Raw genomic sequence first — 16,962 nt, 5'->3', positions numbered from 1 at the left:
ACAAAATAAAAATTAAAAAAAAACACTCCTGGGCCGTTTGTAAATGTGAAGTGAGCGTTGTCTGGCTGTCTGTAAAATAACACTGGTGATTGACAACTAATGAAGCTTCATGTAGAGATGAGGAGACGTCACCCGTTTCTACATCCATACTTTTAAATGTTATTTTAATCTTTAGCTCCAGCTGACAATAATTGACATGAGCTGAGGACGTTCATCATAGCGCTCCCTGTGGACCACGACCATGTAGTGCTTCAAACATCTTTGACCGCATGTGCAGTGGGATTCTCCAACACCTGCAGCTCCACAAAGACGTATTCGAATATTACAAGATGCTAATAAGAGCAGGTGCAGCAGACATGGAGGTACATTTGGTGGAAAAACATGTTTATTTCAGGGAGAAGTTGTGAAGGTCAGCAGTGTTCGTTTCTATGGAAACAGCTCTGGGATTTGAGATCATCTGTGTTCAAATAAATCCTCTTCTATTTGTTCTTTAGAGCTGAATCAACTCAGCAGGAGGAGATAAATCATTCAGATGAAGATCAGCTGCTGTCTGTGTTGGAGGAAACAGACTCTGTCGTCATGTGACTGAAGAAAAAAAAACACAGAACACGTCACACAAGTAGAACGTGAACAGATAATATTAAAATAAAACAATAATAGTAATAATAATAATATTTTTAATTATAATAAAAGCGCTACTCTTGATCATCGTCTCCTCCACCGACACCGAGGTGTGTTCTGAAGGGTTCTCCTTCAGTCTTCTCTCTCTGTGGTTCTGCAGGGTTCTCCTTTAGTGTTCTCTCTGTGGTTCTGAAGGGTTCTCTTTCAGTGTTTTCTCTGTGGTTCTGCAGGTTTCTCCTTCAGTATTATCTCTGTGGTTCTGAAGGCTTCTCCTTCAGTGTTCTCTCTCTGTGGTTCTGCAGGTTTCTCCTTCAGTGTTCTCTCTGTGGTTCTGCAGGGTTGTCCTTCAGTGTTCTCTCTGTGGTTCTGAAGGGTTCTCCTTCAGTGTTCTCTGTGGTTCTGAAGGGTTCTCCTTCAGTGTTCTCTCTGTGGTTCTGCAGAGTTCTCCTTCAGTGTTCTCTCTCTGTGGTTCTGAAGGGTTCTCTTTCAGTGTTCTCTCTGTGGTTCTGAAAGGTTGTCCTTCAGTGTTCTCTCTGTGGTTCTGAAGGGTTCTCCTTCAGTGTTCTCTCTCTGTGGTTCTGCAGGGTTCTCCTTCAGTGTTCTCTCTGTGGTTCTGAAGGGTCCTCCTTCAGTGTTCTCCCTGTGGTTCTGCTGGGTTCTCCCTCTCTATCATGTGCTGGTCAATAGTCAATAAACGACACACAGCAGTGTAGCGTGACGTCAGATTCAACCAGACTCAAAGCAGTAAATATTCATGAATGTCGCTCACCTGCTGCAGCAGCACTGAGTGGGCGGGGCTTTGGAAGAGCTGACTGACAGAGACCAAACTTGTGACACAGTGTTTCTGATTGGCTGACCTGATTGTTGTGTCATGATGCAGCTGGTTGAGACCACATTTATGAATATTGGTGAATGTTACTGAAATAATGGACATCAGACTTTATAGAATCACAGTTTATCTCGGTGAACTGAAGCTCTGATGAATCTGTGCTGCATCATCACTCTGCAGGACAACAAACAGCATCACAGCTGTGACTGATGATGAAACTTCATTCACACCAATCAGGAAACTAAATCAAACACTGACTACAAACCTTAAAACTTTAAAAGATGTAATTAAAGTATGTACACTGAAAAACAGCAGAAATAGTTCATGAATTCTTTGTTTTATCTCCTTTTATTCCTCAGAATAAAAGGACAAGTTAGCCGCCGTAATAGAAACAAACTGAGCAGAATAATGTTAACAGAGTTCAGTAAAACATCAGAAAGTGAAGAGTTGTCACTCTGCACTCCTTCCCATGTCAAAGAGTTCCTTTGGTAACAACAGGATTCACAGTAAAAGCGGTTTAAAATGATTCAGCTTGTCCTCCTTTCAATAACATACGATAAAATGGATATGATGAACTGTTTAGAAAATACATAAGAATTTACTAATCTGAAAATTAAACTGATTGGAAGCAAAGTCAGAGAGGAAGTGACATGAAGTCTGTTTGGTCCTGACATTCAACCACCGTACAAAAGTCCTCCTACAGCTCCATCATGTGGCTGCACACGGTGCTACTCTTTAAAGTCAAACTGAAATTCATTCATGCTGTTTATTTGGCACACGGCTGCAGTTAAAGCTCCTCCTCACTGCAGTTAAAACTCCTCCTCACTGCAGTTAAAACTCCTCCTCACTGACCTCATTCAGAACTTCCGGTCTCGTTCAGACTGCAGAACCGATCTGTTGTCTGTCAGAGACAGTTTGATCTGGATGATTTCTGAAAGTCTGGACAGTAAAAAACACCTGAAATGTGATTTTTGCAGATCAGATCTAAACCACATGTGGAGGATGTTTGAAAGATGATTCCAGTCAGATTTCTACAGATGAGTCTCAGTCCGACGCTCCGTTTCATGATGACACGTCTCATTTTCAGAGACGGACAGAATCTCTGGTGCAACTAGCAGAGCTGTCAGAGAGTGGAGCTCTATGGAGGACAACGAGGACATTAAGGATAAGAGTCCTTGGACAGACGTCCAGATAAACTGTCTGCTGTCATTTAACTTCCACAAACTCGTCCGTCAGCTCAAACTGAGAAGGACACTTTGAGGATGAACCACAGAAACAAGACAAGTTCGCCGACAGCATCAAGTGGGACCCCATGTCCAAAAGATCTCTCCTCTTTGGACATCAGTCCCATCATTATAAGTTAATGTGTCCATATTAAAAGCTGAAGTGAAATTTCAGTTTGACTTTAAAGGCCACGGTCCACGATGTTACCTTCACGTATTCTGTAGCGGAGGGTCTGACATTCTCAGGATACTGCCGGGTCAGCTGATGGAGGGGTTCTGCTGGTCCATCAGAGACGGTCTGCTGCAGCCTGTCCCTCTGTCCTAGCTGTGCTGCTGGTTCTGACTCTTGACCAGGCCCAGTTTGCTCCTCAGGCCCTGGCAGTAGGCCGACAGGCTGCTGTTGTCCTCCAGGAGCTTGTTGTGTTCCTGGATGAGTCGAGATGACGTCTGCTGTTCCCTCTGGTCCTGCTCCAGCTCGCACACCAGCTCCTGTCTGAACGGAGGCAGCAGCACAAACAAGGTCACTCCATGAAGGTCCCTATATTCACCGGACATCATGTCTCCAATAGAAATATATTTCTGTTCCTGTCTGAATAAGAGGAGCAGAAAACCAACAAGACGTGTTGATGAGTGAATAATAATCCAGGTGGAGGATATCTGAACAAACATCCGAATATCTGAATATTTAAATATCTGAACATCAAAGTATCAGAACATCTACACATCTGAACATCTAAATATCTGAACATCTAAACATCTAAATATCTAAATATCTGAACATCTAAACATCTAAATATCAGAACATCTACACATCTGAACATATAAACATCTGAACATCTAAACATCTAAATATCTGAACATCTAAATATCAGAACATCTACACATCTGAACATCTAAATATCTGAACATCTAAATATCTGAATATCTGAACATCTAAATATCAGAACATCAATATAGCTGAACATCTAAATATCTAAAAATCTGAACATCCAAATATCTAAATAGCTAAATATCTAAACATTTAAATATCTGAACATCTAAACATCTAAATATCTAAATAGGTGAACATCTAAATATCTGAACATCTAAACATCTGAACATCTAAATATCTAAACATCTAAATATCTGAACATCTAAACATCTAAATATCTGAACATCCAAATATCTAAATATCTGAACATCTAAATACCTGAACATCTAAATATCTAATATCTAAACATCTAAATATCTGAACATCTAAACATCCAAATATCTAAATATCTGAAAATCCAAATATCTACATATCTAAACATCTAAATATCTGAACATCTAAACATCCAAATATCTAAATATCTGAAAATCCAAATATCTAAATATCTGAACATATAAATATCTACATATCTGAACATCTAAATTCCTGAACATCTAATACCTAAACATCTAAATACCTGAACATCTAAATATCTGAATATCTAAATATCTGAACATCTGAACATATAAATATCTGAACATCTGAACATATAAATATCTAAATACCTGAACATCTAAATCTGAACATCTAAATATCTGAATGCTTAATCAGGTTAAAGATTATATGTCACGTCCTGCTGACTGACAGGTGGAGGTAGTTTGTGAGATGGCAGGACGACTCCACCCTGAACATGACCAAACGAGAGAAGTGTGTCTAATTAACCGCTTCTGGTTCGGTAAGCAGAGAGATGCTGAGTCAGAACCTGGTCCACCTCGAGAATCGACCCAACACAGACAGAGCAGCTCAGTGGACACTTTAAATCCATCTCAGTGTTACATCAGAACCTATGAGGGTGATAACATCTCTGCTCTTACTTCCTCTGGACCAGCTGAGCAATCTCCGACTGGACCCGCAAGTACTCCTGGGCCATTCGGATGTGCTGCTCGAACACCGCCATGGACTCTCTGGAGTTGGGACATGGAGCCAGAGGCTGACAGAAGAGACACAGACACACATGATGTCCCAGAACACATCAAAACCTTTAGTACAACAGGAAGTGGACGAAGACACAGGCATCAACAAGAACCTGTTTTCTCATCAGCTGTTCACAGGGTCAATCAATCAATGCAACAATCATTTTTTCAATAAAACCCATCGTCAGTGTGGCAGTTTTAAAGGTAGAACATCAGTAGAACCTCCTAACCTTCATCGATCAATAGATCATCAATAGAACATCAAAAGATCATAACTAGATCATAAATAGGACATCAATAGAACATCAATAGAACATCAATAGATCATCAATAGAACATCAATAGATCAATAGAACATCAATAGATCATCAATAGAACATCAATAGATCAATAGAACATCAATAGATCAATAGAACATCAATAGATCATCAATAGATCAATAGAACATCAATAGATCAATAGAACATCAATAGTAATAATGAGAACTGATTTGTTTCCTGAATAAAATAAATTGAAGATTATTTTGAACTCACCTGTAACTGATGATCCAGTTTAAGGAAGTTCAGAGGAACCGAGCCGTCTAGTCCATTGGTAGCTAAACACACACAGTAACACAATAACGCACAACAGTACAGAGACACACAGAAACATAACACACAACATCATAGACACACACAGTAACACAATAACACATATCACAGACACACACAGTAACACAATAACATGAAATCACAGACACAATAACACACAGCAGCACAGACACACACAGTAACACAATAACACACAGCAGCACAGACACAGTAACACAATAACACATAACAGCACAGACACACACAGTAACACAATAACACCCAACAGTACAGACACACAGAAACATAATAACATACAACAGCACAGACACACACAGTAACACAATAACGCACAACAGTACAGAGACACACAGAAACATAACACACAACATCACAGACACACACAGTAACACAATAACACATATCACAGACACACACAGTAACACAATAACATCACATCACAGACACAGTAACACAAAACAGCACAGACACACACAGTAACACAACACAACAGCACAGACACAGAGTAATACAACACAACAGCACAGACACACACAGAAACACAATAACACATAACAGCACAGACACACACAGTAACACAATAACACAACAGCACAGACACACAGTAACACACACAGACAGTTAGCAGTGTGCTGCCCCCTGGTGGATTATAGTGACAATTCATCAGAGCTCAGAGCTCTCTGTGTATCATCCAGGTGTGTTCACACTCACACAGGAAGAAAAAAACCCAACCCCACCCACCTGTCAATCATAACGGCCTACCTGTAGGACTCAGGGTCATCCGCAACTCTGACTGTCCGCAGGTGGACACAGGACTGGTAGACAGGGTGGGACTCTGGGAGCGTCCTGGCTGACTGTCCACGGTGGAAACTCTGGACAAACCGGGACGCAGAGCAGCAGTCTGGGGACAGATAAAGTACTGAAGGACAGAACCCGGTCCTGTTGGACAGAACCCGGTCCTGTGGAACAGGGTTAGTACCTTGGAGGGTTTGAACTGAAGAGGGAACTTGGACTCAAAGTTCTTCAAGGTTTCTTCTCGGCCTCCGGAGGTTCTGTGTTCTGTGTGCTCGTCACTCTGGTTACTGCTGATGGTGCAGTCAGCATACGATCCTGCAGACAGCAAGAACCCACATGTTCTGTCCCCGGAACACACAACGAACACTGAGCAGAGCTGATAGTTACCCGAGTTACCTGTTCTGAAGTGTTACCTGTGCTGAAGTGTTACCTGTTCTGAAGTGTTACCTGTTCTGAAGTGTTACCTGTGTTAAAGTGTTACCTGTGCTGAAGTGTTACCTGTTCTGAAGTGTTACCTGTGCCGAAGTGTTACCTGTGCCGAAGTGTTACCTGTTCTGAAGTGTTACCTGTGCCGAAGTGTTACCTGTTCTGAAGTGTTACCTGTTCTGAAGTGTTACCTGTTCTGAAGTGTTACCTGTGCCGAAGTGTTACCTGTGCCGAAGTGTTACCTGTTCTGAAGTGTTACCTGTTCTGAAGTGTTACCTGTTCTGAAGTGTTACCTGTGTTGAAGTGTTACCTGTTCTGAAGTGTTACCTGTGTTGAAGTGTTACCTGTTCTGAAGTGTTACCTGTTCTGAAGTGTTACCTGTGTTGAAGTGTTACCTGTGTTGAAGTGTTACCTGTTCTGAAGTGTTACCTGTTCTGAAGTGTTACCTGTTCTGAAGTGTTACCTGTGTTGAAGTGTTACCTGTTCTGAAGTGTTACCTGTGCTGAAGTGTTACCTGTGCTGGTGGTTGATGAAGAGCCACTTCTGCAGGCTGAGGACTGCTGAAGAAGGTTCAGTGGTTCCTCAGATCCTGGGAAGTACTGTAAGACACACACACACACACACACACACACACACACACACACACACACACACACACACACACACACACACACACAGTACATGATACAAACAAGATTGGCGGTTGCCATGACGCTCCATGATACCGTGAGTCGAATTAACTGTTGAGTTTGTGCCTGAAGTCACCGCTGCTGTAATGCTTATGATCTGTTCTCCTGCGTTCATCCTTCAGTTCACCATGTGTCATATCACACGGGTAAAATGAGACGCTGTCGTCAACACATCTACTTTAATATCTCATTTGACGTCATGAAACTCTGTCCTCCTTCACTAACCAGACATGAAGACGTCTTTCACTAACCAGAGACGTGAAGAAGTCCTCCTTCACTAACCAGAGACATGAAGAAGTCCTTCACGAACAGACTGAGACCATGTGACCAGTGTTGGTTGGACTCTACCTTCATGAGGTCCCTCATGGTTTTCTGGACCTCGTTCATGGAAGGTCTCTGGCTCGGTTCTTTGTCCCAGCAGCGTGTCATCAGAGTCTCAATGGGCTCAGGAAGGTCTCTGATGAGAGGAGGTCGAGTACCTGCATTACAGGAAACATCCAGTCAGATGAAGCTTCATGGTTTCTATCATCACTGCAGGGAGACGACATCTCAACATCACTAATTTAGTATTTACAGTCTTCTACACAGAACAGTTTACATCCAGTTTAAACCCAGTTTACTTTCAAGTTTGCATCCAGTTTATACCCAGTTTACTCGTAGTTTACTCATAGTTTACTCCCAGTTTAAACCCAGCAACTCGTGAATAACTCGATGTTTGTCTGACAGCCTCTCAACATCTGTCGTCCGGTCAGTGACCCTCTGAGGTTCATCTTCATCACAGATAGTCCGTAAAAGTGTTTGAAGAAGACAAAGTCCTCTGGAGGAACACAGATGGATCCTATCATTAGGTGTTCATAAGTGTTTACCAGCGTTGTTCAGTGAAACATAAAATATAATAATCGTTGGCTCATTAACTTCAATACTTCGTGTTCTAGTCCAAACACAGTTTAAGACTGATGGAAGTAGAAAATCAGATCAAAGGACTCTAATCACGGTCGGGTCACCCGTTTCTGACTCCACCTTTTTATTGATCCGTGTTCACGCACAGGTGGAGACAGGTGGAGACACACCTTCCTGTGAATCTGTAATTGTCAGTAAGACCGGAGGCTTGGATGGTGCTGGACGTCACTCACCTCTGTGGACGGCCCACATGATGCAGAACGCAGAACCTCCAATCTCATCGAAGGGTTTCTTACGCGTGATGACCTCCCACAGGATGATGCCCCAGCTGAACACATCACACTTCTCGCTGTAGTTACTGCCTGAGGGACAAACACAGGCGGAGTTAAAGACACTCAACTGCCCACTTCCTGAAGCTACAAGATTTAAATGAAGCTGTAACGGCTGCAGAGGGTTAGTCTGATATTCATGGTGCACCAGAAACATTAGATATTAATCCACTCATCTGTATGAACTGTTACTGACTCTTCAGACAAAAGAAAATGTGTTTCTTTCTGCAGCAGGGACATGAAACACTGCAGAGCCTCTGAGTCCAGTAAAGCACCATCAGAACCAGAACCATACTGCCCGTTTCATATTAATGACCGGTCAGTGAAGCTGAAGCTGTGTGAACACATCTCTATCTGAGCAGTGAGTCCTGTTTGGGCTGACCTTCAAACACCTCCGGGGCCATCCAGGCCGCACTGCCTTTGTTGTTGGTCATGTAGGTCTGAATATCGCAGGCCGTTCCAAAGTCACAGATCTTCAGCACGGTGCCGCGCGACACGAGGAGCAGACTGGAACAGAGCACCAGGGTTAGAGCTGCTGATGGACACAGTTCATCTGAGAAAGAACTTTACTCATCGATCGAAATGAAGCACAAGACATGTTGACCTGATGATGGTTTAAGAGGAAACGTCAGTGAAGATCAGTCATGAACGTGAGGACAATCTAACAGGTTTCATCTCAGTAGAACCACACGTTGAAGAACATCAATCTGTTCTCTACAGCTTCTCTCATGTTCCCAGACTCACTTCGGGGGTTTGAGGTCCCGGTGAATTAAGGCTTTGGGCTTCATAGCGTGAAGATAGGCGACTCCCTGAGCACACTGCAGACACCAGCTGACGGCGTGGGAGGCAGTGTAGTGTGGCTGCGGAGCGGCGCTGTGTAGCACTGAGACGGACGGAGAAGCAACGGATCAGAGAACGCTGCAGCACTCAACAATAACAAACATCATTTTACAGCAAAAAAATCACTGATTAATGAGTGAATGGAGGCATCGTTTACTGTCAAGAGCTTCAGTTTCTATCAAATTATTTTACTTGAAAATAATTTGTGTTATCAACCTTATAGAACAAACTAGATATTATTGTTGGTCGTTCATGATGTGAAGAGAAGACATCACGGGACTCACGGTTGTATAAAGATCCACATTCTGCGTACTCCATCACCAGACACACCTGAAACAGGATAAACACACATGTTCAGGAAAAACTGTTTTCCGTGTGTTCTAAGTGATTCATATGTTCCATGTTTACACCCAGTTTACTTCCGTGTGTTCCAAGTGCAGATATTTTCAAAAAAATATCTTATTTTGAATTTGATGGCAGCAACACATCTCTGAAAAGTTGAGACAGGAGCAACAAAAGATGGAAAAGTTGTGTAAAGATAAAAGAATAAACACCTGGTGGAACATCTGACAACTAATCAGGTTACTATGGGAACAGATCAGTGACATGATTGGGTACAAAAAGATGATTTCAGAGAGGCAGAGTCTCTCCAGTGAAGATGGGGAGAGGTTCATCACTCTGTGAAACACTGTGTGGGAAAATAGTGCAACAATCTAAGAATAATGTTCCTCAACGTAAAACTACAAAGAATTAGTGGATTTCATCGTCTACGGTTCATAATATCATTAAAAGATTCAGAGAATCTGGAGAAATCTCTGAACACAAGGGACAAGGCTGGAAACCAATATTGGATGGTGGTGATCTTCGGGCCCTCAGGCAGCACTGCATTAAAAACACACTATTCTGGAGTGGAAATCACTGCATGGGCTCAGGAACACTTGTGAAAACCATCGTCTGTGAACACAGTTCATCGCTGCGTCCACAAATGCAGATTAAAACTCTCCAAAGAAGAAACCAGATAGAAACATGATCCAGAAACACCGCCGCCTTCTCTGAACCGAGATCATTGAAGATGGACTGAGGTGAAGTGGAAAACTGTCCTGAGGTCTGATGGATCACAATCTGAGATTCTGTTTGGAAATCATGGACGCTGCATCCTCCAGGTTAAAGAGGAGAGGGACCATCCAGCTTGTTATCAGCTCAGTTCTAAAGCCAGCATCTGTGATGGTACAGGGATGCATTAGTGCACATGGCATGGGTAGCCTGAACATCTGGAAGGAAGCATTAATGCTTAATGATATATTCAGGTTTTGGAGCAACATATGCTGTCATCCAGACAACGTCTCTTTCAGGGAAGGTCTTGTTTATTTCAGCAGAACAACGTCCAAACACATTCTGCACGTATTCCAACAGCATGGTTCTGTAGTAGAAGAGGTCCGCTGATAAACTGGCCTCCTGCAGTCCAGACCTGTCAATCATTGAAAACATCTGGAGCATCAGGACATGAAAAATACAACAAAGGAGACCCTGAACTGCTGAGCAGCTGGAATCCTCTATCAGGCAAGAATGGGACCACATTTCACTTTCAAAACTCCAGAAACTGGTCTCCTCAGTTCCCGCAACGTTTCCAGAGTGTTGTTAAAAGAAGTGATGCAGCTCAGTGGTGAACATGATCCTGGAACAACTTTAAAGAGACGTGTTGCTGCATCAGATTCAAAATAAGCAGATAATTTTATAAAACAATATAATTTACATGATTTACAGATCATCACATTCTGTTTTTATTTATATTTCACACAGCGTCACTACTTTTTCGGAAACAGGGTTGTACATGTGATTCTGATGGAACACACACTTGTTGCCATGACAACACACGATTCTTCACACACACGTTCAACCGACACAAAGAAGACCTCTACAATCAGTGAGGCTGACCTTTGACCTCTGGGATATAATAGTTCATCCTGTTAGACTTGGATGTGAAATTTCATCATAATTACAGAATTAAGGACGGTCTCTGACAAAGAGTCCTCCGGAGGACGGTCTCTGACAGAGTGTCCTCAGATATGTTTGTCCTCAGACATGATGCTGTATGTTTAAAGGAACACGGCTGTTAGCGTGTAGTGGACTCACCGGGTCGTCACAAGAGCCATACAGCTTGACGATGTTGGGATGATTGACCCGGGACAGCTGTCGGAGCTGTGAGGGACACAGAGAGACAGAAAGACATCACACTTTGAAAATCAACACAACCAGCCAGAGAGGATCTGAAGACAGGAAGTGATGGAGACTCCGCTCCCTAAAACATGAAGAAGGACGGCGTGTGGACAATAGCTCATTCATGAGTCTGTAACTAACTCAGTTCTAGCTGGACCGGGTCGGTCCGGTTCAAGTCCAGCAGGGAGTGTCTCTGACTGTCCTTCATGAAGACAGTTCCTGTCCAGCGAAGGAGCAACTACATGCACCCTCAAAGAGAAGTGTCCAGCAGTGCTCCCACCAGCAGTGCTTCTTCAGCAGTCCTTCCAGCAGGGCTCTCCCCAGCAGTCCTCGTCTCTCCAGCAGGGCTTTCCTTAGGGCAGCTTTTATACAGTTGACAAACAGTTGACAGTCACCCCCATTCCCTTTGTATCTGCTGTTGTATGGTAATACAGAGTTGGTTGTAGGTCACAAGATAAGGACACCGGGTAGTCGTCAATTAGATGCGGAAAGAATCACTTGCAAATAAGACAGACAACAAAGGAAACTTTTCGGACAAGAGACTTTCCGGAGCCACAATGCAAACAAGAGGAAGAGACAAATCCTTTTTCCCCATCAACTAATTAATACTCTGAAGAGGATCATAGATGTATTATTGATCTAGATGTAAACAATGTCATTCAAGAAGGTGGGGCTGCTCTGTCCAATCAGAGAGCCAGAAAGAACCACAGAAAAGGAAGTGGTCACTGTACCTCAACGAGGAAGGCGTTCCTCTCGTTGTCACTCTCGATGGTCTTGATTGCAACGTCTTTTCCTTTCCAGACGGCTTTGAAGACGACGCCAAAAGTTCCTCTGCCTACAGCCTGAAGAGAGAACACACAGAAAACTTAAAGCATATAGAATACACGGAATACTTAGAACACACATGGAACACTTGGAACAAACGGAACACTTAGAACACAAAACACATGGAACACACAGAACACTTAAAACACATGGAACATATGGATCTCTTAGAACACACAAAACATATGGAACACACGGAACACTTAGAACACACGGAACATATGGAACATTTAAAACACATGTAACACACGGAACATATGAATCACTGAGAACACACGGAACATATGGAACATTTAGAACACACCGAACATATGGAATACTTAGAACACGCGAAACACTTGGAACACGCGGAACTCTTACAACACAGAACATATGGAACACGTGGCATATATGGATCTCTTAGAACACACGGAACATGTGGAACACTCAGAACACAGAACATATGAATCACTTGGAAGACTTAAAATACACAACATATGGAACACACAGAACCCTTAGAACACACGGAACATATGCAACACACGGAACATATGAAACACTTATAAGATGCAGAACACTTGTAACACACAAAACACTTGTAACACTCAGAACATATGGAACATACGGAACACAGAACATATGGAACACGCGGAACATATGAATCTTTTAGAACACACGGAACATATGGAACACACGGAACACTTAGAACACAAGGAACATATGGAACACACGGAACACTTAGAACACATTAAACATACGGAATACACGCGGAACACTTAGAACACAAAACACATGGAACACACAGAACACTTAAAACACATGGAACATATGGATCTCTTAGAACACACAAAACATATGGAACACATGGAACACAAGGAACATATGGAACACTGAGAACACACGGAACATATGGAACACGCGAAACACTTGGAACACGCAGATCACTTAGAACACACGGAACATATGAATCACTTAGAACACACGGAACACTTAGAACACACGAAACATATGGAACACACAGAACACTTAGAACACATTAAACAGATGGCACACACGCGGAACACTTAGAACACACGGAACACAAAACACATGGAACACAGAACATTTGGAACACGCGAAACACTTGGAACACTCAGAACATATGGAACACTCGGAATATATGGAACACGGAACATATGGAACACACGGAACATGTGGAACACTTGGAACACATGAATCACTTGGAACACTTAAAACACACGGAACCCTGAGAACACACGGAACATATGCAACACACGGAACATATGAAACACTTAGAAGACGCAGAACACTTGGAACATGCGAAACACTTGGAACACTCAGAACATATGGAACACACGGAACATATGAAACACACAGAACATATGAATAACTTAGTACACATGGAACATAAGGAACACACGGAACACTTAGAATACACGGAACACAAAACACATGGAACACACAGAACACTTAAAACACGTGGATCTCTTGGAACACAAAACATATGGAACACATGGATCTCTTAGAACACAAGGAACATATGGAACACTTAAAACACATGTAACACACGGAACATATGAATCACTGAGAACACACTGAACATATGGAACACGCAGAACATATGGGACACTTACAATACACGGAACACATGGGACACAGGGAACATGTGGAACACTTGGAACACTCAGAACACAGAACATATGAATCACCTGGAACACTTAGAACACACTGAACATATGGAACACACGGAACCCTTAGAACACACGGAACATATGAAACACTTAGAAGACGCAGAGCACTTGGAACACACGAAACATATGGAACACACGGAAAATATGAATCACTTAGAACACACAGAACATATGGATCTCTTAGAACACACGGAACATATGGAACACTTAGAACACACGGAACATATGAATCACTTAGAACACACGGAATATATGGAACACAGCATATGGAACACACGGAACACTTAGAACACATGGAACATATGAATCACTTAGAACACACGAAACATATGGAACACACGGAAAATATGAATCACTTAGAACACACAGAACATATGGAACACTGAGACCACAGGGAACACTTATAATACGGAATAGTTAGAACACACGGAACACTAGTATTTCATATAGAACTATAGACTCTAGAACCTATCTGGATCTCTGTAGAATTTGATATAGAACTATAGACTCTAGAACCTATCTGGATCTCTGTAGAATTTGATATAGAACTATAGACTCTAGAACCTATCTGGATCTCTGTAGTATTTGATATAGAACTATAGACTCTAGAACCTATCTGGATCTCCCTGTAGTATTTGATATAGAACTATAGACTCTAGAACCTATCTGGATCTCTGTAGTATTTGATATAGAACTATAGACTCTAGAACCTATCTGGATCTCCCTAGTATTTGATATAGAACTATAGACTCTAGAACCTATCTGGATCTCTGTAGTATTTGATATAGAACTATAGACTCTAGAACCTATCCTGATCTCCATCAGCGGACACTGAGGAGCAGCTCTGCCTCAGGGTTAGTCGGTTAGTCAGCCGCGCCTGGTTCGGTTCTGTTCCGTCTCACGGTGTGTTCGGGCCTCCGTCTCTTGACCTCCCTTCTTGTCCCTTTAAAGGACAGTAAACCTCCAAGAGGACGAGCCGAGTCCCTGTCTGTCTTTGTCCCGTCTGTCTATGTGCCTGTCTGTCTTTGTCTCCGTTCCTGCTGAGGGACAGGATCCACCGGAGTTGAACTTGCTGCCGTGCTGAGTGAGCAGGCTGTTGGGGAGTGAACGTACCGCTTCAACTTGGATGTCTTCATACTGGATGTCTTCGAACCCGCAGGCCGCCGGCGGCTCCACCATCGCAGCGCAGCGGCGTCTCTGCTCGACGTGGCCGACGCTGCTGCAGTTAAAGGCCGAAGCTTCCCGGCGGTTGTCGGGACTAAATGTTTGTTGGCTCCAGCCGAGCTGCCGTTTTCATCTGTTGCTGTGAATTCAGGAAGTAGGCAGCAGCAGCTCGCTCCGTACTGTTGCTTACACATCTGCCTATGGCAAGCCAAACGTGCCAAAAATCGCGAATATTTTTTACAAACACCGCTTATTTACGCCGTTTTTCCTGCGTTTGTCAGGAAGGTGGGGATCCTGCCTGCTGAGAAAAAGAAGGAGGGTTTTTCACCACATACTTTAGGTGTTCTGTGGGAATCTTATAATGACCTCAGATGAAGTAATATGAATGTATGAACCCCACAACACTGAATAATGCCACTTCAGATGAAAGTTTGACAGGAACCAATATGATTTTAACAGCACAAACTTTATTTGAACCAACATTTTATATTTACAGGTTCTAAAAAATAAAGTTTAAAGTTTACATTATTGGATGAAAAGACCATTTTTTTTTCTTTAGGAACATTAATTGACAATTCAAATGGGCAGAATAAGAACATTTGAAAATTACTTGAAAACATGTACATATTTTTATTTCTCTTTTCTTTCCCTTTGCACAAACATCCCATTAGCAGGTCATAAAAAAAACAAATCAATCAAAGCAGAATGACTGAATCTCAGAAAAGCTTTTTCCAGTTCTCATCACAAAACAAAAAGGACCAATGTTCTGCTTCAGGTCAGCGCATTGTCAAAGGAAACTGTGTTCTTTATGTAATCACAACTGGGTTTGATAATCAATAAAACGTGTTACTTCCAGTTGGACTTGTTGATTCAATCACATTTAACCAAGTGATTGAGAAGATGGTCCTGATGGTCCTGATGGTTCTGATGGTCTTGATGTTCTAATGGTCCTGATGGTTCTGATATTCTGATGGTGCTGATGGTGCTGATGGTTCTGATGGTCCTGATGGTCTTGATGGTCCTGATAATTCCACAGGACAGTACCACAAAGGGAAAAAAAAATTCCGCTACAGCAGCATTATAGGTACAGGAAAAGCAATAAAACAGTAAAAATATATATGTATAAAAATTCACTATATATATACAATAAAATAGAATAATAGATTAAATTAAAACGAACTAAACAATAGTGCAAGGATTTAAACAAACAACCAACGGTGTTATTGTTGTGAGATTGATTTGGCCAGAGGTGAGTTATTGTACAGTCTTATAGCAGTGGGCAGGAATGATCTCCTGTATCTGGAATGATCTCCTGTATCAGGAATGATATCCTGTATCTGGAATTATCTCCTGTATCAGGAATGATCTCCTGTATCTGTCCTTGTAACAGCAGCTGGAGGAGTCTTTTGGAGAACGTCTTCCTCTGTCCCTGCAGCAGGTGGAGAGGGTGGTCAGGATTATCCAATATGGATAATAGTTTCCTCAGCGTCCTCCTCTCCACCACCTTTTCCATGCACTGGCCACAACAGATGGTAGAACATCTCCAACATCTCGCTGCACACATTGAAGGATCGAAGTTTCCTCAAGAAAAAGAGTCGACTCATCCCTTTCTTGTAGACAACGTTGATGTTGGTCTTCCAGTTCAGTCTGTTGTCATGGAGACACCAGGTACTTGTACTCCTCAACCATGTCCACCTCCTCTCCCAGAACTCTCAGCGGTTGTGGAGCCGTCGTCTTCCTCCTGAAGTCGACCCCCATCTCTCTGGTCTTGGCCACGTTCAGGAGCAGGTGATTTCTTCCCGCCCACTCCACAAAGTCCTCCACTACTGCCCTGTACTCATCCTCCCGTCCATCCCTTATACACTGACCACTGACTCCTCCTCCCGTCCATCCCTTATACACCGTCCACTGACTCCTCCTC

The 16,962-nt window shown here is 42.6% G+C and overlaps 1 protein-coding gene across 4 annotated transcripts; it reads right to left on the bottom strand.

The window, feature by feature from the left end:
- Positions 1–367: 367 nt before the first annotated feature.
- LOC138635801 (mitogen-activated protein kinase kinase kinase 7-like) lies at positions 368–15,296 on the bottom strand. Of its 4 annotated transcripts, none has more exons than XR_011312176.1 (15): positions 14,991–15,296; positions 12,114–12,224; positions 11,299–11,364; positions 9,450–9,495; positions 9,070–9,208; positions 8,708–8,832; positions 8,230–8,358; positions 7,445–7,575; positions 6,922–7,006; positions 6,166–6,296; positions 5,949–6,087; positions 5,130–5,191; positions 4,498–4,613; positions 700–3,166; positions 368–585 (listed from the first exon to the last, which is right to left on the bottom strand). XR_011312176.1 is itself a non-coding variant. In XM_069723468.1 (14 exons), exons 1-14 carry the CDS (start codon positions 15,054–15,056, stop codon positions 2,995–2,997), a joined length of 1,518 nt encoding a protein of 505 aa, XP_069579569.1. In that variant the 5' UTR covers positions 15,057–15,296; the 3' UTR covers positions 368–2,994. The 4 variants fall into 4 exon arrangements, 1 of the variants encoding a protein (XP_069579569.1); XR_011312177.1 differs by having other exon boundaries at positions 368–1,297; positions 2,882–3,166; XR_011312178.1 differs by having other exon boundaries at positions 2,882–3,166.
- Positions 15,297–16,962: the final 1,666 nt, after the last annotated feature.

The sequence above is a fragment of the Brachyistius frenatus genome, unplaced genomic scaffold (genome assembly GCF_029030835.1).
Source record: "Brachyistius frenatus isolate BFR_SWC_R1_liver_20210118 unplaced genomic scaffold, ASM2903083v1 Contig_329, whole genome shotgun sequence".
Taxonomy (NCBI): Eukaryota; Metazoa; Chordata; class Actinopteri; family Embiotocidae; genus Brachyistius; species Brachyistius frenatus.
Note: the sequence above shows the minus strand (reverse complement) of the source record. Positions and strands in the feature narration are given on the sequence as shown.